General features: G+C 55.4%; 1 protein-coding gene across 1 annotated transcript in view; it reads right to left on the reverse strand.

Moving 5' to 3' along the window:
• Positions 1–11458: 11458 nt before the first annotated feature.
• Positions 11459–22513, reverse strand: part of PTPRS (protein tyrosine phosphatase receptor type S) — a 96056-nt gene continuing 85001 nt past the window's right edge. Inside the window, exons 23-35 of the mRNA XM_070624721.1 lie at positions 21493–21540; positions 20209–20306; positions 20003–20126; positions 19308–19483; positions 19106–19225; positions 18734–18888; positions 17010–17295; positions 16626–16804; positions 15978–16104; positions 15768–15893; positions 13756–13910; positions 13507–13642; positions 11459–12676 (exon numbers count right to left, since the gene is read on the reverse strand). Coding sequence (XP_070480822.1) covers positions 12608–12676; positions 13507–13642; positions 13756–13910; positions 15768–15893; positions 15978–16104; positions 16626–16804; positions 17010–17295; positions 18734–18888; positions 19106–19225; positions 19308–19483; positions 20003–20126; positions 20209–20306; positions 21493–21540 — 1799 coding nt within the window. The 3' untranslated portion in view covers positions 11459–12607. The remainder of the gene's footprint in view (positions 12677–13506; positions 13643–13755; positions 13911–15767; positions 15894–15977; positions 16105–16625; positions 16805–17009; positions 17296–18733; positions 18889–19105; positions 19226–19307; positions 19484–20002; positions 20127–20208; positions 20307–21492; positions 21541–22513) is intronic.

Here is a 22513-nt window from a genome sequence, read left to right on the forward strand (position 1 = left end):
AGAAAGGACGGGGGGGAGGGCGGAGGCCAGGCCGCTGCTGGGGGAACAAAGCTCGGGGACAGAGGCGGCCTCATGCATTCCTTTGTAGGGTCAGCCGTGGTCTGGGGCCTGCGGGGGTGGGGCCAGCCTCGCCTGGAGCCTCCTGGCTGCAGCGGCCCATTGTTCACCCTGATTGAAATGCAAAGAGAAAATTAGAATTCACCGGCTTCCTTTCCCCTCTTTCTTCTGGATTTTAATGAATTCAGCGGTTAAAGGCCCAGCAGGTGAAGAAAAAGGCTTTTGAGATGTTTTGAGAAAGACCGATTTTCGTTTCCAGGCTGGTCCTCGCGTTCAAGTTCATTTCCCCACAAAGTTTCGGGGTCTGGGCAGCTCTCTCTGGATTTCTAGCTGGTCCTGCAGGGTTCTCCTCCAACTCGCTTCTTCTGATTCACAAGGAGACTTTAGAGAACCCTCAGTGGGGTCCTGTGTGTGTGAGACACATCGTCACGGAAATAAAGATATAAAATTTTTGTATATGAAACATACATGATGGGGCCGGCCCGGTGGCGCAGCGGTTAAGTGCGCACGTTCCGCTTTGGCGGCCTGGGATTTGCCGGTTTGGATCCTGGGTGTGGACATGGCACCGCTTGGCAAGCCATGCTGTGGGCAGGCATCCCACACATAAAGTAGAGGAAGATGGGCACGGATGTGAGCTCAGGGCCAATCTTCCTCAAGAAAAAAATATGTATATATATATATATATATTAAGAAAACAATCATGTTAATAAAAATTTTCCTGCCCAAGGGCTTGAACCCCGAGTCTTATGTCCTTAAAAAAAAACCCGGGAGATGAAAGGATCCAGCAGTCCTGTTCCTGGGTGTTTACTCAATGGCTGGCTCTTTTTCATTGCCGCATAATATTCCATCGTCTTAGGGAACAAATATGCTGTAAAATTCCAAGTCTTTGTATGAGAATGTTCACAGCAGCTTCGGTCCTAAACTAGAAGCAACCCAATGCTCATCAACGGCAGGATGGATGTTCCCACCACGGAATATTACGCAGCGACAAGAAAGAGGGAATCTTGAATCAAAAAGCAACACGCAACTGTGTGCATGAATCTCCTTTTCATAACATGGAGGGAAAGAAGCCAGACCCACAACAGAACATCCTACGTGATGTCATTGCCGTGAAGCTCAGGAACAGGCACGATTAATTCGTGGTCCTATAAACCAGAGCAGTGGTTCTCCCTGGGGTGTCTGGGAGACGCCCCGAGGGAACTTTCTGGAAGCCGAGCTGTCTTAGTCCTTTCAGGCTGCCACAGACGGGGGTGCTTATAAACAACAGGCATTTGTTTGTCATGGTTCTGGAGGCTGGAAGTCCAAGATCGAGGTGCCAGCAGATTCAGTATCTGGTGAGGACCCAGCTCTTGGTTCCTAGAAGCCGTTTTCTCGCCGTATCCTCATGTGGCCAAAGATCGAGGGAGCTCCCTGGCGTCTCTGTGACAAGGGCACTAACCCCGTTCACGAGGGCCCCACCTCCTAAAGGCCCCACCATCACCCTGGGAAGCAGGATTTCAACACACGAATTTTGGGGAGCCGCATTCAGACCACAGCAGGCGGCGAGCATCCTGTCGTCTTCATCTGGGCGGACAGAAAGATGTCAAAATCCATCGGGCTGTGCCCTTAAGATTTGGACTTTGACGACACGCGGATTCCAGCTCAATTTTAAAATCGGGTTGGGGGGAGGTCAGCAAGGGGCAGGCTGGTTATTAAGTGACAGCCGACGGAGTCTTTTTGCCTGGACCGGAGCAGACGAACTCAGAGGGAGTTGAAACAGCACGTCCTCATCGGTGACTCAAAGTTATTGAGCGCAACTCCTCATGCCCTCGAAATCACCCCACTCTCAGTTGATGCTGTTTGCGTTTTGGGCTTTTTGGTGCCCAAACAGGGGAAACTCTCTATTTATTTGTGCAGGCTGCTGTAACAGACAGGGCCGCTTAAACAGACATTTATTCTCTCCCAGGGGCCGGAGGCTGGAAGCCGCGACCCAGGTGTCGGCAGGGCTGTTCCCTCCCAGGCCTCTGTCCTTGGCGTGTGGATGCCGGCTCCTCCCTGTGTCCCCACGCGGTCCCTCCATGCGTGTCTGCGTCCTCATCTCCTCTGCTTACAAGGACCCAGTCCTGTTGGCTCAGGACCCACCCCCGTGACCTCAGTTTCCCCTAATCACCTCTGCAAAGACCCCTCTCCAAATGCAGCCACACTCTGCGCGCCTGGGGTGAGGGCTCCAACACACGGATTCGGGGAGGGGACACGAGTCAGCCCGTCACACCCGGTTTAACTCCGCGTAGAACCAGAAGGAAGGTCCAGCTGGGCAGGGACGGCCTCCGAGTGGACGGAAAAAATTGCACCGGCCGAACTTCCCTCCCACCAGCAGCGCTGTTTGCCAGTAGAGGGAATCCTGCGAGAAAATGGACACCCACGGGGCTGGCTCCGGGCGGCTCCGTCGTCTTCCGGAGATCCGCCCGGTGGAGCAGCCTGCAAGTGGGGCCCAAGCGGAATCTGCTGGGACGACCGGTGTCACTCGGGGCACAGCCCCCAGACGTCTTCCTTCTCCAGGAGCCAGTGTCCAGCTCTCCGACCCCCGTCCGAGCTGCATGGACATTAAAGCTGTCCTTTGGAGGGCGGCCCGCATCAGTGCAAGCGAGTTGACTGATGTGTCCGGCTAGTTTGCGTCTGTCACGCTGTCCTTGAATGCCACCCACTCTCCTTGGTCTTTGCAGGGTCTGTGCCTTCTTCCTGGCACACCCTGTCCTCTCCCCCCTGCCCCCCACTATCAAGAAATTAAAATCCGGCTCATCTTCCACCTCCTGACAGCCGCCCATCTAGGTACCCACGGCCCCTGGGGTTCCACCCGGCAGAATAGAATAGAAATTGCCTGTTTACGGGTCTATCTCCCCCCACCTGGGGGTACGTCTTGTTCACTCGTGAATGTCCCATGCCTGGCACAAGGTTTGTTCAATATTGTGAAGACTCTGGGGCCAGAAGTCCCAGATTACAATCCTGGCTCTGCCGTTTTCTGGCTGTGTGACCTTGGACAAGTTTCTTAACCTCTCTGTGCCAATTTTTCTCATTTGAAAAATGGGGATGATAAGAGTACCTTATCACAGCAGCATGAAACACCACAGTCAACACTCAATAAACGGGAGCCTCTTTTTTTTTTTTTTTTTTTTTGAGGAAGATTAGCCCTGAGCTAACTACTCCCAATCCTCCTCTTTTTGCTGAGGAAGACTGGCCCTGAGCTCACATCCATGCCCATCTTCCTCTACTTTATATGTGGGACGCCTACCACAGCATGGCTTGCTAAGCGGTGCCATGTCTGCACCCGGGATCCAAACCGGCGAATCCCAAGGCCGCTGAAGTGGAACCTGCGCACTTAACCGCTGCGTCACCGGGCCGGCCCCCAGGAGCCATTTTTTATGAGAGTGACAGAGCCGCCGGGGGAAGATGGCAGAGTTAGCGAGATTCTTCTTACGGGCTGTTGCTGAGTCTCTAATAGCCGATAAAGGATGGAAGGGCTTTCATATATTTTTTATTTTAAATCACACAATAACGACATAAAAATTTTCCATCACAAAAATAGAAACAGGACTAAAAAACTAAAGCCCTCTGTCACCCTTCTTTCATCCCGGTCTCAGCTTTGCCCTCCCTTCTGGTTTCTGTACCCCAAACTTTGTGTTGAAAGCCCCCGTCATTTCATCATGCACGTGGATGCTGGTCCCGAGGGCAGTCATTGGGACCACGTGTGGCGGGGGCGACTTCTTTCCGTCGTGTGATGTCCGGGGCCTCAGCTGGGACGCTGGGGCCACTCTCTTTCTCCTGTGTATTTACCGTCACCTATGTATCCCCGAGAAAAGATACAGCATCTGTTTTGTTTTCGAAGTGGATACATTTCTAATCTTTTTTCTTTTTTTAATTATGTTAAAATACACATAAGGTAAAATTTGCCATCTTAACCACTTCTAAGCGTACAGCTCAGCGGCATTAAATGTATTCATGTCGTGCAACCAGCCCCGCCACCCATCCCCGTAACTCTTTTCATCTTGTAAATCTGAAACTCTGTCCCCGTAAAACACGAACTCCCCCTTCTCTCGGCCCCCCAGCCCCTGCCAACCGCCCTTTTGATCCACTATCATTTTTTATTTACAATTTCTCATTGGTTACTGACATTGCTGCAACTAGCTGATGGCTTTAAAAACATGGTTGTAACTTTTTATTTTGAAATAATTTGAGACCCACAGAGAAGTTGCAAAAAGAGGACAGAGCGTCCTTCCAGGAGCATCCCTTGGGGTTGGCGTCTTACGTAACCTGGTGCATTTCCTGAAACCGGGACATCAACATTGTTAGAGTCCTAGTCACTAAGGATCTGCGGATCTTACTCAGATTTAAGCAGTTTTGCCCCTCAGGTTTTTTTTTTTCTGGTCCAGAATCCAATCCAAGGCCCCAGAAGGCCTGTGGTCACCGCCCCCAACCCCCGGTCTGTGATGGATCCTCATTCTTTGTCTTCCATGGTCTCGACAAACTAAAATGCACTGGTCAGTTATTTGGTAGAAAAATCCCTCGATTTGAGTTTGATGTTTCCTCCTGGTCACATCGAGGCCGTGCATTTTGGAACAAGAATATCACAGAAGTGACGTCGTGTCCTTCTCAGAGCCGTGTATCGGGGTGGCATGTGAGGTTGACGTCACGGGGGATGCTGACCTCAGTCGCTGGGTTAAGGTCCCATTGGCCACATTTTTCCACTGCAAAGTTACCATTTTCCCCTTTGTAATTAGCGTCTCCACATGAGATTTTTTTAATTACAAAGCATCTCCACATGAGACACTTTGAGACTATGCAATATCCTGTATTCCATCCATTTTTTCTCACCCACGAATTCCATTATCATTGTTGCTTCCTTCTCTCCTCCCTTGCTGGCTTCCTTCTTTCTGACACATACATTTCACAGCAGTCCTGTGCCACGTAATACTGGTGCATGTCCCAGTAATACAAAAAAGCGACTTAAAAAAAAAAATCTCTACGGGGCCAGCCCCGTGGCCGAGTGGTTAAGTTCGTGTGCTCCGCTGCAGGCGGCCCAGTGTTTCGTTGGTTCGAATCCTGGGCGCGGACACTGGCACCGCTCATCAAACCACGCTGAGGCAGCGTCCCACGTGCCACAACTAGAAGGACCCACAACGAAGAATATACAACTATGTACCGGGGGGCTTTGGGGAGAAAAAGGAAAAAATAAAATCTTTAAAAAATCATCTGGAATTTTAAAAAAAATCTCTTTTCTCAAACGGGTACAGTCATTGTGTTTAATGATGGGGATACGTTCTGAAAAATGCGTTGTCAGGCAGTTTCGTTGTGCGAACATCGTAGAGTGAATTTACACAGACCTAGATGGTGTAGCCAACTGCACCCCTGGGCTACATGGTGCTAATCTTATGGGACCACCGTTGTGTATGCAGTTGGTCATTGACCGAATCGTTGTTACGCGGTGCACAGCCATAACTGCAACCCAGACAGACGTCTAACTGGCTACGCGTGAAGGGTTGCGATGAGCCAATGAACGCGGCCTGACTTTTCCAAGAGAGAGTGGATTCAAGTGCAAACTGAAGGAGGGTAGTGGACCTCAATTTTGTGGAAAATTGCATTTCTTCTGGCTCGTGGGTACCTGGTCCTAAAGGTTTAAATGTGCGTGTGCTGAGCGATTGATTAGAAATTGGACCCGAGCTGTCTGTGGCTGAAAATCTTAGTTGAGCTGAACCAACTTGAGAAACAGGCCACTGACATTTCACGGTGGCTTTGTGATTGGTATTTTGTTGGATTTTCTTATGACTTCCGGGACAATTTCAGACGATTCTTACAAGTTACCTAGGTAGATAATCCTGTCTTTTGCAATAATGAAAGCTCCGTCTTTTTTCTTTTCCACCTCTGTGCCTCGTTTCTTGTCCTTGTCTTATTGCATTGGCTGAGGTTGCGAATATCGGATGGAATGAGTGTTACGATAATGGGCATTCCTTCTCTTGCTTCTGCATTCAGCGGACACGTTCCTAAATCGAGGATTGGCCATCTATGGCCTGTGGGTGAAATCCAGTCCACCACCTGTTTTTGCAAATGAAGATTTATTGAAACACAGCCGCACCCATTCGTTTTCTCTGTGGCTGCTCTTGTGCTGCAGCGGCCCAGCAGACGAGCTGCAACAGAGACCTTCCGGAAAGAGCAAAATATTTCTATCGGGTTCTTTACAGAAAAAAAGCTTTGCCAACTTCTGTTCTAAAGTTTCCGCATTATCAAATGAATATATCAAGTTGTGACACAGTTGTGTGTGTTTTTTTTAATCAAATGTTTTGGGCCTGATATTTCTTCCCTTTCCCATTGATAGATTTATTATTTGATTATTCCAGATTTACGAAAGTGATATAATGGTATCATGGACACCATACCCTTCTACCCAACTTAAAAAGTAAAACACCAGACGTGCTGTTGAATTGACCTGTGTACCCTTTGCTGAGCTCATCCCCTTTCCACTCACGAGAGGGAACAATTACCCTGAATTTGATGATTTTTCTAAGCATTTTACAATTTTTGCTCTTGCATTTAGTTAATTGCATTTGAGTTAATTTGGTGTGTGGTGTGAAGTGGGGCTCCCACTTCACCGTTTTGCACGTGGATATCCAGCCGTTCCAGCCCCATTGGGGGAAGCGACTATTTCCCCTTCATCGAATGGTCTTGGCATCCTTGTCAAAAACCACTTGTTCACAGTTGTATGGGTTTATTTCTGGAATCTCAATCCTGTGGCATTGATCTATACGTCTCTCCTTATGCAAGTATTACAGTGTGTTGATTACCGTAGCTTTGTGGGAATTTTTCAAATTGGGAAGCATGGGTCCTCCAAATTTATTGTCCCTTTTCAAGGTTTTGACTATTCAGGTCCCCCTGCAATTCCACGTGAATTTGTGGATCGATCTCACCATTTCTGCAAAAACATCTTTGGGATTTTGATAGGGTTTGCATTGAATCTGTAGATTGCTTTAGGTAGCGTTGCCGTATAGATAAGTTTTAATATACTTGCTGGTATGTGTTTGTCCCTAACATATATTTGCTTTATATGTTTCACTATGTTTTCTAACAAGATTACACTAACTTTTCTTCCTGTCGCCTGCTTGTTTTGTCTGGGGTATTTCAGATTCGTTCATGATATTGTGCATAGTCCGCCTTGCTTTATATTCACTGCTGTATAGTATTCCATTGTATGACTAAACCATAGTTCTTTATACATTCTCTTGCTGGTGGATGTTTAAGTTGGTTCCCATTTGTTTTTTATTTGTAGTGTATTATACATTGTATTTTTTTAATATAAATAATCCTACCACGGACACATGTATACGTATCTCCTTGGGCACATCAACAATCTCTGAGAGCTGTATCTCTAGGAGTGGAATTATTGACTCAAAGGGTTACGAACATCTTCGACTTACTAGATACCGTCAACTTGCTCTCCAAGGTAGCAACTTATTTGCACTTTAATTTGAGCAGATTTTCTAACGTTAAACCATCCTTGCATTCCATAACTCCTTCCCTGTTGAGCCACCACATCCTATTCTTTTAACGAGATGCCAGATTTGCATTGCTAGTATTTTCTTAGCCTTTTTGCATCCAGGCGCCTAAGTGGGATGTGTTTATTTGTTTTTTTCTTGGATGGTCCTTCCACAGTTGGAGTACTTATCTGTTCCCCTCACCCACAAGCTGACATAGTTTATAAAAGATGCCAATCATTTTTTCATTGAAGATTTGGTAAACTCGCCTGAAAAACCATTTGAGAAGGTGCCTTGTATGGGGCATAGATCTTTGGCCATCATTTCCATATTTTCTAAGGTTATTCACTTTTTTTTGTATGACTCAGTTTGATTTTGATTTATTTTCTTAGATGTTTTTCTTTATCATTTTATACACTTAGTGGTAGAAAGTTGTCAATACATAGAATAAGCTTGTCCTTTAAAATACCCCCTCTGTAAGAGCGGTTGGTCCCCCCGTCATCCCTAATGTTATTTATTTGTGCCGCTTTCTGCCAAAGGTCTGCCTCTTTTGTGGATGTTTCCAAAGATCCAACTTTTTATATTATGATTTTGCTGTTTTTCCCCTTTCATTAATTTCTGATTTTCTTAACAATGTTTTTCCCTTGACTTTCCTTGGGTTTGTTCTTTTTGTAGATAGTTGAGCTGAAAGCTTAACTAGTTTACTTTCTGTTATTTTTCTCATAAGTTCCAATAAGGCTACGTATTTGCCTCTGAGGACATCCTTGGCTGCATCCCCCAGGCTTTCATTTGTGACATTCTCCTCATTTGCTGCTACATACTTTCTAATTTACCTGTGATTTCTCTTTAACTCATTATTTGTTTGAACACTCCCAGCTGCGTGGATTCAAGGAGCTACGTGGCATCATCGATTCATAATTTTATTGCATTGTGAGTGAAGTCGGGATGTCGAGCTTCCCTCTGTGGTCTAATTCATGGTCTGTTTTCACAATGGCTCTCATTTTTTGTTTGTTGGGCACCAAGTCCTGCGCGTATCTATTTGATCAAGTTTGTCATTGCATTATTCATGTCCTCAAGATCCTTATTATTTTGTTGGCTTGGTCTTTCTGTTCCTGAGTTGGGCTCAGTCTCCCAGCACCCCTGGGGTTCTGTCCATTTCTCCTCGTGGGTGTTTTTGCTTTAAACATTTTAAAGTGATGTTCTTGGGGACAAAGTGTGTATTTAGGGTGTTCCCACGCCCCAGGGGACTAGAACTCTCTGGCACCTGGCAGGTCCTTGGGGAGGGGAGGCAGGGCTCTAGGCTAGGTTCCCCAGCCTGGAACTGCCGTGTGCAGCTGACGCTGTGAGCAGGTGGAGCTCACAGATGCCTTGGACTCCATCACTATGTCCGTGGGAAACAGGCCGACCTGGGCCCATGTCCAGGTTCCACCACTTGCCATCTGTGTGATCTTAAGTAAGAGACCCGGCCTCTCTGAGCCTCAGTTTTCCCCTCTGTCCATTGGTACCTTGTCAGAAGGATTAAATGAGATTGTGTGAGGCAAGCATACAGTAAGTGCTCAATAAATGGGGATGGATGTTACAGTATCCTGGACCCAAGGCAACTAGAGATGCTTGGAGTCTTGGTGGTCACGTCTGTGGGTTGAGACAAGCCTTTAGGGCCTTTCTCTTCCAGGAAGTCTTCTGGTAAATCCCCACCTACTCCCAAGCATAGCCACAGAGCTGAACTACAGAGCTAAGGGTCACACATATTAACTTTCCCTGAAGATCCTCTTTGTCCAGCTTCCAACAAGGAGGGCAAAGTAGACCCTATTCTGATGCTTCAGCCTCAATGGGCTTGGGAGACCAGAGAAGGGAAGTACAGGATGCTGCCTTAGAGGGGCTTTTAGCACTGGGCTTTGAGGATTAAGTAGGAGTTCTCTGGGCAGCATAGCCTGTTGGTAAAGTCATGGATGATTCATGTAGGACGAGGCTTGGGTTAGAGTCTGACTTTTTGTCCCTTTTGTCCCAAAATCTGTTACTAAGATGAGGATCCCTTCCCTCTACTTCTTGAATTCAGAACTCAGAAGCTATTTAAATATGGTGCTGCTTCATCTTTCTCTTTCTTCACTGTCTGCCCTTTTCACCATCCCACAGGGGAGCGTGAGGGATTTTTCCCGTGCCAGCCCTGCTATCGCCCCCCCACTGTCCCTCTCACTCGAGTCCAGTTCCTCCTTGGCTTCCCTGATACTCAAAATTTTCAAAAAACACCTTGATCTGTAGTTAATGTGTTTCCCCCACTTTCCTGGTTATTCATAGTCTCTCTCTTTTCTTGATTGATTGTCCTTGCCTAATATTTATCTACTATTGGTGTTCTCAAAAAGGAGTTTTTAATTTTGTCAGTGCAAAACAACCACCTCAAAAACACCCAATTAAGAGTTAATTCCCACTTTAATCTTTCTTTTTTTCTTTGGATTTATTCTATTCTTTTTTAGTTATTTGAATTGAAAGCTTGCTTCATTTGTTTTTTTAAGTTCACTTAGTTTCAGAATTTCTTGTTTCTTATCAACATGTTCAAGGCTATGCATTTTCCTCTGGGCACTCCTTTGGCTGCATCCCACAGGTTCCGTTACATAATGTACTCTTTGGTGTGTTATTTGAAAACTTTATTTCTATACTGATTCCTTCTTTAAGCCATGACTTATTTAGAAATGTATTTTAAAATTTCCCCCGTAGGCCTTTTCAGAGGAGGCTAACATAATTACAGAATCTACTCCCTGGGGTCAAGATCAGGTTATCTTATCTGATATTTGTTTCTCGGTCTTTGTGAAGATCTCCCTTGCTGATTTTTATAACTGTTCCACGTGTGTTTGGAATTTGGGGGTGGCAGATATGGGGTTTGAGAAATCTATTTGACTAAGCTTATTAATGGCATTATATCTTCTATATACATATTTATTATTATTTTTTGCTGAGGAAGACTGGCCCTGAGCCCACATCCGTGCCCATCTTCCTCTACTTTCTATGTGGGATGCCTACCACAGCATGGCTTGATAAGTGGTGCCACGTCCACACCCAGGATCTGAACCGGTGAACCCCGGGCCGCCGAAGCGGAACATGCACACTTAACCACTGCGCCACTGGGCCGGCCCCTATATTTATTTTTGATTACTGGGTCTCATGGTTTCTGAAAGGAGTGGCCCACTTTTTCCTAGGCTGGGCCCCCACCTTCACTAAGACCCACCCCTTCTCATCCCTGGAGCTTCTCTGTGACCATGGGGCCATCTTTCATCCCATTTCTTGCTCTTATGGGGGCCTGCCATGCCAAACAGGGAAGGGACTGGGGCAAGGGTGTAGACACAGAACTGCTCACCCTCCATCCCGTGGGGTCTGACTCCGGCTCAGAGTAGGGGCCACTCCTTGGGTGGCCCAGAGCATTGGGAAGAAATGGTGCTCCCAACCCAGTGGACTCAGTTCGATCACCGGCCCTTCTGCAGAAGCCAGCCCAGCATCTGGGGGCTGTGGATGAGACTGACCCGGACACAAATCCCAGCTCCGTCAAACTCATCAGGGACTGAGTTGGTGCCTGCCCCTCTCTGAGCCTCAGTTTCCTCATCTGTAAGTTGGGCCGATGACTCTCATCTCAGAGACCCATCCCATGTGACACTCAGTGATCACTATTCTCAATGAGAATGCGAAGTGGCCACTGCAGGTCCAGGGCTGGGCTTCTGGGTTCACATCTCGGCATGGCCCTGTAGACGCTGTGTGCTCTCGGACAAGCAGCACCACCTCTCTGAGCCCCACTCCTCCTCGGACCGTTTACACAACAGAAACGGGAACACACTGGCTCTCGGGGCCCCCGCCCGCCCCCGGATGACACAGGACGGACGGCGGGGGGCACGACAAAGACACCACCACCGGCCGGATTCGGACGATGTTCCTTTAATACAAATTCGATATATCTACATACACAGGTGGGACCCAGCTGCTTCCGTCTGGATAAGCAGCGTTGAAAGCAACGGCAGACCCGTTCTCGTACAAACAGAAAAACTCACTTGGGGGTGGTGGGGGGGAACCCATCCTTCTGTTTCTGCCCCCAAACTGCCCCACAGTCCCAGGGGGGATGGGGGTCCCTGATCCGGGGCAGCTGGTTGGTTCGGTCCTCTTCCTCGCGGGCGGGGGGTCGCGGCCATCTCCACCGTGGCAGCGCCCGTCCCGCGGGGTTCAAACCCAACGCTGGTGGGCCCCAGTCCCCCCGCTGCCCCACCCTCCCCACTGTCCTTGATATGTCTCAGAATGTAATTAAAAAAAAAAAAGATAAAGAAGGAAGAAAAGAAACCGGGAGCAAAAGGACGTCTTCTTCTCGAGCGAGGCCCACGGAAAAAGAAGATGGGGCGGCCGCCGCCCTGCGCACCTGCGGCTACGGCCACCACGTCCGCCTACGGTGAAAAAATAACCTGTCTGTGAACAGGACAGGAATAAGCCAAGGTTTTCTGTTTAAATTCATGGACTGGCAAGTCTCTGGTTTGTTTTTTTTTTTTCCTGTTTGTTTCTTCTTTTAAAAAAAAAATCGAAAAAAATACACTATTTAAAAAAAGAAAAGAAAAGTCACTGGATACGGTTACACCGAGTTTGAAAAGAAAGTTGACTTCTGCGCGCTGACCCCCCGCCCCCCAGCCCGGTGCCCCCCCCGGGGGCTGCAGGGCCGGAGGGCTCCCCGGAGGAGGCGGAGGGGCCCGGGTCACGGACCCCCACCCGCCTCTGGTTCTGGGGAGGACCCCTGTTTGTCACCATCCCGCCACCCCCCCACCCCGGAATCTCTCGTTTTGGAATCGGAAGGAAAAGAGGAATGTGGCAAGTATCTGAAGGCGGCCGCTGGCGTCCTGGGAGGTCACTGGGGGCCGCACGCGGTGGGGCCGGAGGGGCCGCGTCGTTCCCAGAGACCCTGCAGAAATGAGGCCGCCGCCGCCGCCGCCTCCCGCCCTGGCCGCCGGGGGTCCGGGCCTCTGGGGGCCCACCCGGCGCGGGCAGACGCATCCGGGGCCGGTGGAGTCGGGCCGGGGGCGACCATGGCTTTAGGTTGCATAGTGATCGAAGCTTCCGAGATACTCCAGGGCCGCCTGGTAGCAGAACTGGTACTCGTCCTGCGGGAGGGGACGGGAACCCGGGCTCGGTCAGCGCCTCCGCTGCCCTGAAGCCCCCCATGGCTCCCCATGGCCCTCAGGGGCACACTGACACCCCCTTGCCCTTCCGGAATGTTCTCTCCTCATCTTTTAAGACATGGCTGCTCAGCCGTCCCCTCCACCTGCCATCTCTCCCTGGGGGCCCCCGTGTCTCCCCAGAGACAGGAGAGTTTGGAGGACGTTGTTAAAATGCCCAACAGGAACGCGGGCGCAGGGAGGTCCCTCCCCGCTCTGGGCCTCGCCTTCCCCATCTGGGGACTGCTGGGACTTCAGGATGTGCGGCCCGTGCCAGGGTCCCAGCTGAGCCGTGAGCTTGCTGAGACTTTGGGACCCCGACGGACCCCTCTCTGTCTACTCCGAGGGATGCTTCTCGGCTCTGGACTTGCACCTACTGTTTTTTTTCTTTTGAGGAAGATTAGCCCTGAGCTAAAATCTGCTGCCAATCCTTTTTTTTTTTTTTTTTTGGCGGAGGAAGACTGGCCCTGAGCTAACATTCATGCCCATCTTCCTCTACTTTACATGTGGGACGACGCCTACCACAGCATGGCGTGCCAAGCAGTGCCATGTCCGCACCCGGGCTCCAAACCGGCGAGCCCCGGGCCGCCAAAGTGGAACGTGTGCACTAACCACTGCGCCATCAGGCCGGCCCCAACGTCTACTCCTGCGTCCAAAGGGTTGACTGGTTCCGGGACCTTGCACCCACAACAACCCAGAGACTTGAGGGTGGCTGTGCCCCCCTCACAGAGGGGGAGACCGAGGCTCGGGCTGCGCGTCCCCTGCCGCGTCCTCACCTCCGTCTGCACCATGGCTGGCCTCTGGGTCCGCAGCATCTTCACGGTCTGGAAGATGTCCACCACGCCTTCGTAGCGCATCCGCTCCAGCACGATGCTGAGCGTGATGAAGACGCCGGTCCTGCCCACGCCGGCACTGTGCGGGGAGCGGGGCAGGTCAGGGGCGGGCACTCCGCAGCCCCGATTTGACGGCCTGGTCCCCTCGGGATGAAAAGAGCCCGAACTGGGACTCGGGGCGGGGCAGCTCACCTGCAGTGGACGGAGATGGGGCCGTCCTGGCCGAACTGCTCCTTGGTTTTGTGCACTTGGCCGATGAAGTCGATGAAGCCCTCCCCCGACTTTGGCACGCCCTGTTCCGGCCAGTCCGTGAACTGGAACTGCCGGACCGTCCGGGACTGGCCGTCCTGGAGCGGAGAGGGACCCTCAGCGAGGTCACGGAGGCCCTCTGCTCCCGCCAGCCTCCGACCCCATCCTCCAACCTCCCGTCCCATCCGCCGTCCAGCCCGACGACTCATTGTCCTTCCCCAGCGAATGGCGCCATCTTGCACTGAGACGCTCCTGTGTCACCTTCACCACCCAAGGATGCCAACGTCCTCCGCCGCCGCCGCCTTCTGCCTTCACCATCCAACTGCACCATCTTACACGGCCACTGTCCACCTCCCACCCGCCATGGCTCCTCTTTCCACATCTCCAATCCCATCCACCAGACCCACTGTGACATCCAACACCACCATTCTCTGCCATCCTCCATGCTTTGTCAACCCACAGAGCACCCAACTGCCCTCCTCGGTCCCATTCTCCGTGTCCATGATCCTCTGTCATCCCCCACTCTGCATCAACCCAGCAGAATACCATCACCCTCCATCCTTTACCATCCAACAGCGCCATCTTCCATCCGTCACCACTGACTACTCATCATCCTCTTTCCCCTAAAAGTGCCACCTAACGCCATTACCTCCTCACTTTACCATCCTGCACTGATAATTCATTATCCTTGATCACCCAGTGATGGCCCCTTCCACTGACTTTCTCCATCCCCCTCCACTCAACCATCCTTCTCTCCAATCCTATCTTCCCACTCCCCAGCGGTGCCATCCAACATCTTCGCTCTCTGCCACCTTCCATCCATCACCACCCAATGGCGCCACTTTCCACAACTCATCACTAGTCACTCAACGCTCTTCACCATCGGAGGGCGGCATCTTCCACGACATCCTCTATCCTCCTTTACCCCTCGTCCCAACTTCCCAATCACATTCTCTGCATCAAAACGGGGCCATTTAGTGACACCAGCCTACCTTGACTGTCTCCATCCTCCACCGCCTAACGCTTCGCTTCTCGAATCCCGTCTTCCTTTACCTTGACCGTCAATAGCACTACTACCGTTGATCACTGAACGTTCATGGTTCTTGCCAGTCAAAGCCATTCTCCGTTGACTGTCTCCATCCCTCGCTGGCCAACCATCTTCCTATTTTCCACTGACTCCCCAATCCCACATTCCACCAATCCGACCGCACCATCTCGCACCACCCAATGATGCTGTTTGTTCGACCGGCTTCGCCACCCACGGGCGACACCTTGACCGACATTCCCCACCCCCCATCATCCTACCCCCAAATTCTCCAACACCTCTTCCACCACTAACTGTGATATTCTGTCGCCCAATAGGGCCACCGGCCACTGTCAGTCTTCACCAGTTGCCATCTGACACGTGCTCTCCTCCCACCACCCACCACCGCCATCCTCCCTTGGGTCTTCACCCGCCAACACCGTCCACTCTCCATTCTCATCTCTCCCCACCCAATGGTGCCAATTCCCCGCCACTTGACTCCCACCCTGCGCCACCCTCTTCCCTTCTACAGGTCCGGTCTCCACCACGTGGCACCAGCAATCTGTCCAAACTCCCCCACCCTGTTTTCAGCCCTCCAACTTTATCCTCCACGAGTCGTTGCTTCCAGGAGGACGCCCCTCTCACTCCCTTTTACATGACAGCCTTGGGTCATGTCTCCAGTGAGCGATGCTTCACATGCTCCAATGGGGACACGATGGGGTCAGCACAGGGACACGGTCCTCTCTTCCACCCATTTGGTGGCAGGAGTGGTCACCCAACTGGTCAACGCATTCTTCTTCCTCCCAACCCACGATGCTTATTCCTGCCCCTGGGCCTTTGCATCTCCCCCCAACTAGGGAAGCTCTCTCCAGCAGCCTGTAGAGTCCAGCCTGGGTTCCAGTCCCTCCCAGGAACGTGTCCCCACACTCACCCGGGCGTCTGTGACCTTGAACTCCCGCAGGATGTACTGCGGCATGTTATACTCCGCCATCGGATCCACCACAAAGTACTGATAGCGGGCGGAGCGCTCAGCTGGCCAGTACTGGTGACACTTTTCCTGTCGAGGACACGGAGGCGGCGGTGGTCAGCCCCGCCTGGGCCCCGCGGGGCCCCCGCCCACCCTCCGCGGCCCCCGGCTCACCCGGCCCATCTCGCGCAGCTTGGTGAGCATCACGACGATGGTGGAGTTGTTTTCCCACAGCATGCGCCAGAAGTCCTCCGTGGTCTCCGCCAGCGGCCCCTGCGTCGCAATGTAGGCCTTCTGCTGCCTGCGGGGGGTGGGGGGGGCGCCACGTGAGTCCAGGGCCGGCGGGGACACTGAGGCCTGGGAACAGACGCTGCCCGGTGGCTCAGAACCAAACCAGGACTCCCCGTTAGCCGCCTGCTGACCCCTCCTGCCTTCCTCCTCCACCTTCCTCGAGGGCCCTTAGAATACCGTCAGCTGCTTGCACAGCCCAAGTTCTGAATGTTGAGCAGCATCCCTGACCTCTAACCAATAGATACCCGTAGTGGCCACCCCCCCACTCACATCACGACCATGAAAAATGTCCCAACGTTGCCAAATTTCATAAGTGGCAGAACTGCCCAAATGGAGCACCACTAATGCACAACAACACATGGAACCACGTTACGGACAGAAGCCATCAGTTAAATACACGTCTAAAGATTCCCTCCGCCTCACTGTGATGCCCGGGGCTGGCGGTGTCTGTCCAGCTGTCTCCCGCACTAGACCGGAGGCCCCTCACGGGGAGGGCCGGGGCCCCAGCATCGCCGGGCAGAGGGGAAGCACCTGTAGCCATCGATGAAGCTGGCGTTGATGTAGTCGGAGCCCTCCACGCCCCGAATGGGCTGCAGGCAGACCCGCGTGCTCTCGTAGGGCATGATGTTAACCAGGCGGTTCTTGAACTTGTTACAAGGCAGATTGGCACTGATGAAGCGGGACGTGTGGGCTTTCGAGTTGGCCAGCCGCTGTGTGGACGAGGAGGTGGGGGCCATGGTCAGCGCAGCCCCCATAGCAGGCCTGCTCTCTCTGGGGATGGGCAGGGCTGGGTGTTTTCAGCCCAAGCACCAACGGTGGAATGGAGGGTGGAGAAATGCCAACCCCACCACCACCCTCTGGCCCCCATCGCCAGGGGGCCACTCTGGCCTCCAGCTCGTCGTCGCCCTCTCGCACCTTGAACTCGAGCTCCATGCCGGTGACGTGCTCGCCCGGCTCCACCTGGGCCAGCTTCTGGATGTAGGCGTAGAGGCTGCGGGCGGGCACCTCCGTGTTGCCGCAGCCCACCGCCTCCAGCAGGGCCTCGTGGATGAAGCTGTACTGGTCCTCGGTCTGCACCATGTAGTTGCGCTGGGACCGCATGAGCGTCACGTGGCCGTACACGTCCACCGTCTTCTCTGGTTTGATGCGCTCCAGCATGGCGTCGATGACGATGAAGCAGCCGGTGCGGCCCACGCCGGCGCTGCGAGGACAGAGGTGGCAATCAGGGGCCCCCGGGGGAGGGACGGGCTGTGGGGTAGGGGCGAGGCGCAGGGCAATGCATGGCATGGGGGAGGGGGTGAGGTGTGTGGGTGGGGTGAGGGGTGGGGTGTGGGGGCCGGACACAGGGTAGGCAGGGTGTAGTTGGGGTATGGGGCGTGGCCAGGGGCGGGGCATGGGTGGGGCATGGGCATGGCACAGGAAGGGGCAGGGCATAGTGTGGGGCTGGGCATGGGGGGTGGGGCCAGGCCGGGGTACGGGCGGAGCCTGACGGGGAGCAGGGCAGGCGCACCTGCAGTGGACCACAACAGGGGGCCCAGGTAGGGCAGGCTGTGGGGAGGGGTGGGGTAGGGGCAGGGCTCGGGGCACAGCATGGCAAGGGTGAGGGTGGGCGCGGGACGGCCAGGCCTGGGGCCCGGGGCAGTGGGCGGGGCTCGGGCAGGGGCAGAGCCAGACCAGGGCAGGACAGGGTGCAGTGGGCTGGGCTTGCTGGGCATCGGGGGCGGGGCCATGGCCGGGCCTGGGCGGGGAAGGAGGGCCAGGGAGCAGGGCCAGGGGCAGGGCTGGGTGCTGGGGGCGGGGCCATGGCCAGGCGTGGGCTGGGGAGCAGGGCCAGGGCTGGGGCCAGGGACGGGGCTGGGCACGGGGCCAGGCTGGGGTATGGGTGGGGCCTGGCAGGGGAGCAGGGCAGGCTGCGGGGAGGGCTGGGGCAGGGGCAGGGCTTCAGGCATGGCATGGCAAGGGCGGGGCTGGGGACGGACCAGGCCTGAGGCCCGGTGCAGGGGTGGGGGCTGGAGCCGGGGGTGGGGCCAGACCAGGGCAGGGCTGGGTGCAGTGGGCGGGGCTGGAGCCAGGGGTGGGGCCACCTGCAGTGGGCGAGGCTGGAGCTGGGGGTGGGGCCGGGTGCAGTGGACGGGGCTGGAGCCAGGGGTGGGGCGAGGTGCAGTGGGCGGGGCTGGAGCTGGGGGCGGGGCCGGGTGCAGTGGACGGGGCTGGAGCCAGGGGTGGGGCCACCTGCAGTGGGCGAGGCTGGAGCTGGGGGCGGGGCCGGTGCAGTGGACGGGGCTGGAGCCAGGGGTGGGGCGAGGTGCAGTGGGCGGGGCTGGAGCTGGGGGCGGGGCCGGGTGCAGTGGGCGGGGCTGGAGCCAGGGGTGGGGCGAGGTGCAGTGGGCGGGGCTGGAGCTGGGGGCGGGGCCGGGTGCAGTGGGCGGGGCTGGAGCCAGGGGTGGGGCGAGGTGCAGTGGGCGGGGCGGGGCCGGCTGCAGTGGGCAGGGCTGGCTGAGCATGGGGGCAGAGCCATGGCCAGGCCTGGGCTGGGAGCAGGGCCAGGGGCAGGGCTGGGGGCGGGGCCAGGCTGCGCATAGGGGGCGGGGCTGGGTGCTGGGGGTGGGGCCAGGCCGGGGCGGGCCTGACGGGCGCACCTGCAGTGGACCACGACCGGGCCGGCATCAGGCGGGTTGCAGGTCTTGACTCTCCGCAGGAAAGCCAGGAACGGGGTCGGATACTCGGGCACCCCGTGGTCCGGCCACGCCGTGAACTGGAACTGGCGGACCTCGCGTTTCTCGCTGGAGCCATTCTAGAGGCCACGGGGACACCGCCTGTCACTGTGGCTGCCACCCGCGGTCAGAGGATGCCCGAATTCACGCCTCTGGACCGCCACGCCCCTGAGCGCCTGCCTCGGGGGCCCAGCTGCCTCCTGGACACAGGGCGGTCCACCTGGGGGTCTGTCCTAAACCCACCCACTGCTCCACCTGGTCCAGCCCCATCATCCCCCATCCGGGCCAGAGCCCGACCTTGTGCAGGGAGAACGTCCGGACGCAGAACGTGGCCAGCTCGATGGTGTCCAGCAGCGTGACCTGGATGAAGCCGTAGGTCTCCGTGCCCCTGTGGGGCCAGTACTGGTCACATTTGATCTGCAGCGAGCGGGAGAACGGAGGTGAGCATGGGCCGGGGCAGGCCGGGGTCTCGGGGTGGGGTGCAGGATCCAGGCCTCACCCGTGACTTCTCCTCCAGCCGGGTCATCATGACAATGGTGGCCGAGCGCTGCTCCCACACCATCCGCCAGAAGTCGCCAAAGGTCTCCGGGAGCGGGCCCTGCGTGGCGATATACGCGTTCTGCCGCCGGTAGCCGTCCACGTAGTTGGCGTTGATGTAGTCGCTGCCCACGATGCCTGCGGCCGGGGCAGGAAGCCAGACATCAGTGGGGGTGCTCTGCCTGCCTGGCCCACCACCTCCAGGAAGCCCTCCTGGATTGGCCCAATCTGTCCCCAAGGAAATCTTCGTAGTTCTCCTCCTACTGCTATTTGGGGCCAGATCGTTCTCTGTGGTGGTGGCTGTCACACCAGTATTGTAGGGTACTGAGTAGCAGCCCTGGCTTCCATCTTATAGATACCACTAGCAGCCCCTCCCCCAAATCGGGACCACAAAAATGTCCCCAGGTGTTACCAAACATGCTCTGGGCAAGAGAACCAGATGTAGAGGAACAGGGAGAAGGATGTTACGGACAGCAGCCATCAGTTAAATACATATCTGAAAATTCCCAGTGGCCTCTGGCTGCAGCGGAGCCAGAATCAGGCCTCAGTTTCCCCATCTGTCCCCTCGCTTGTCCATGCTGGCCCCGACTCGCGCCCGAGAGGGGGCGTGGAGTCTGTGCACCCTGTGGGGGAGGAGGAGGTGGCCCCGTGCACTACCTTCGATGGGCTGGAGGATGACGCGGGAGTGGTCGTAGGCGATGACGTTGGCGTAGCGGTTCTTGGGCTTGTTCACTTCCAGGTTGGAATGCTCCCACGTGAACTGCTGGCCGGGGTCGATGGACTGCGGGGACAAGGGCGGCGGGAGGCGTCAGGGCGCACGGCGCCCACCAGGCCGGGGAGGGCGGGAGGCGGGGCCGGCTCACCTCGTACTCCTGGGAGAGCTTGAGGCTGTCGTTGGCCTTCAGCCGCTCCGTGTGCTCGGCCATGTCCGCGATGGGGATGGGCGGGTGGCTGAGCATGCCTGCGGGGAGAGCAGACCCCGCCGGCGCGGGACGGTCACTCGGGGGGCGGCCCCAGGGCCGGGGGCGGGGAGCTGTTCTACAGTGTGAGTCTGCGATGGACGAGCTGCGTTAGACGGGGTGGCGGGGGCGGGGACCCCAGGCCCGCGTGGCGGAAGGTGGGGTGCTGGAGGCTGCAGCTCCCGGCCGGGCGAGCCCGACACCCTCGGCTCCCAGTGTCCACCCGTCCCGGTTCCCCCAACCCGGCTGGGGATGCAGGGGCCGCCCCGGAGGACATCCAGCTCCTGGTGCCTGGTGGCAAGAAGCCGGCAGGTGACACAGAAAGGAAGGAGGAGATGCACCCCGCTGGGTCTTCAGAAACATCGTCCCCGGGGTGGGGAGCGAGGTGGACACCCTCGCTGTCTCTTTCCGAACAGAGGGACCGAAAAGTCCCCTGCCAGGGAGAGTTGAGGGATGGGGGACGGGGGACACAGCGTGTGTGTGCACTGTGGGGAGGGGGGTCCCCATCTCTCTGTGCACCTGCTTGGGGCCGTGAGCCCGAGGGCTCCTTTTCTCATCTGGGATGGGGACGGGTGACCTCCCTATCCTGGAGCCCCGGGGGGCGGTGCTGGAGGGAGGAGGGGGGGCCTGGCTCTGTCTCCCCGAAACCTGGGTCTGCCAGGCCCCTCTCCTGTCCGGGGGGCCTGGCGGCTGCGCCCGGACTCGCAACCTCTCTGCAGCTCCATCGACCCCGAGCTAACTTAAACCGCCAGCTCCCGGCTTGAGCCGTTAACCATTAGGTAAGGGAAAGTTAAACCGTTAAAAGATGCCAGGCCGGCTGGTAAACAGCTGCCGCTCTGAGCCCCTCTGCGTGGCCCCTGCTGGGCCGGCTGTTCCCGAGCCCCCATCTGAGGGGTCTGACGCCGTGTCCGTCTGCCTGGAGGGTCCCCCCGCCCGGCACGCGGCAGCTCCTGTCCTACGGACGGAAGTGCCTGGCCTACATCCCTGCCCCAACCTCCCGCGGACACACCCGCGGCCGCCACCAGCGCCCCACACAGGGCCCGCCGGCCGGGACCCCCGCCCCCCACCCTCCCCCCGGGGGGAAGCCAGCGCGGGACGGGCGGGCGAGATAGGAGGCGGGATGGAGAGACCGAGGATGAGAACGAACGAGGGCGAAAGGAAGCCGAGAACAGAGACACAGAAACTAACTTTCAAAGTGAAACCCCGGCTCCCTGAGGGGGCTTCTGAGGCCCGAATCTGCAGAGACAGCAAACAATAAATAGATGAAAACACGCGGGACCCGCCCCCCGACCCCGTGCTGCGGGCGGCCAGCCGACGGACGCAAGGCGGGGCAGAGCGGCTTCGATGACGAGGGACGCTGGGCTGAGAACCTATGGTCACTGCCATGTGTCCCAGTCCTGGTTTTTAGCCGTGACCTTGGGGAGACCCCAAAGCTTTGGGCTCTTCTCTCCACATGTCCCCCCCAGACCAACCCGGCCTTGGGTCCCCTGTTGGGGTCAGCAGAAGGGATTCTGGAGGAGATGCAGGATGGCGAGGGGGAAATTTGGGGATGGGGGAAGGGCGTATGGGCCCATGCCGTGAGCTTTAAGAAGGACAGCAGCCATCAGTTAAATGCTCATTTTAAATGCACAGTTTAAAATCCTCACTGGGATGGAAACAGAACGGACAGAAGCCCGTCTACAAAGAGAAAAGAGAAGGGAGCACATTCCGGGTGCCGCAGGAGGACTTTCACGACCCCCTGTGGAGGACGGCAGCCATCAGTTAAATGCAAACATCTCCTATCTCCATTTGGCTGGAGTTAACATGACCAGTTCAGAAACAGGAAGCAGAGACCAGGGTGCGGGCAGAGGAACAGATGTAACTGCTCTGTGACCTCGTAAGGGGAGAACAGCAGCCATCAGTTAAATTAAAAAATCCCTTATTTGGTTAGAAGCAGCCGGCATGGGCCCATAAAGAAGGAGGAGACGGGCGAGTGTGTGGATGATGACCAAGGACGGGAGCCCGAGGTGCAGCAGGCGACTAAAGCTGAACCCCATTCATCTACAGGGAATGATGAAGCCAGGGCGGAGCGTGATCATTTGCAGCCACGGAGGGGAGAGACGCGGGGCGTGGGGAGGGCCGTTTGTGTGCCTTGCTTGGGGGCGCGCCCCAGAAAGTGTGCGAAAACCCCAACAGCCACCCCTGAGTGATCCTCAGACTAGAAGTGTGA

The sequence above is a fragment of the Equus przewalskii genome, chromosome 6 (genome assembly GCF_037783145.1).
Source record: "Equus przewalskii isolate Varuska chromosome 6, EquPr2, whole genome shotgun sequence".
NCBI classification, from domain to species: Eukaryota; Metazoa; Chordata; class Mammalia; order Perissodactyla; family Equidae; genus Equus; species Equus przewalskii.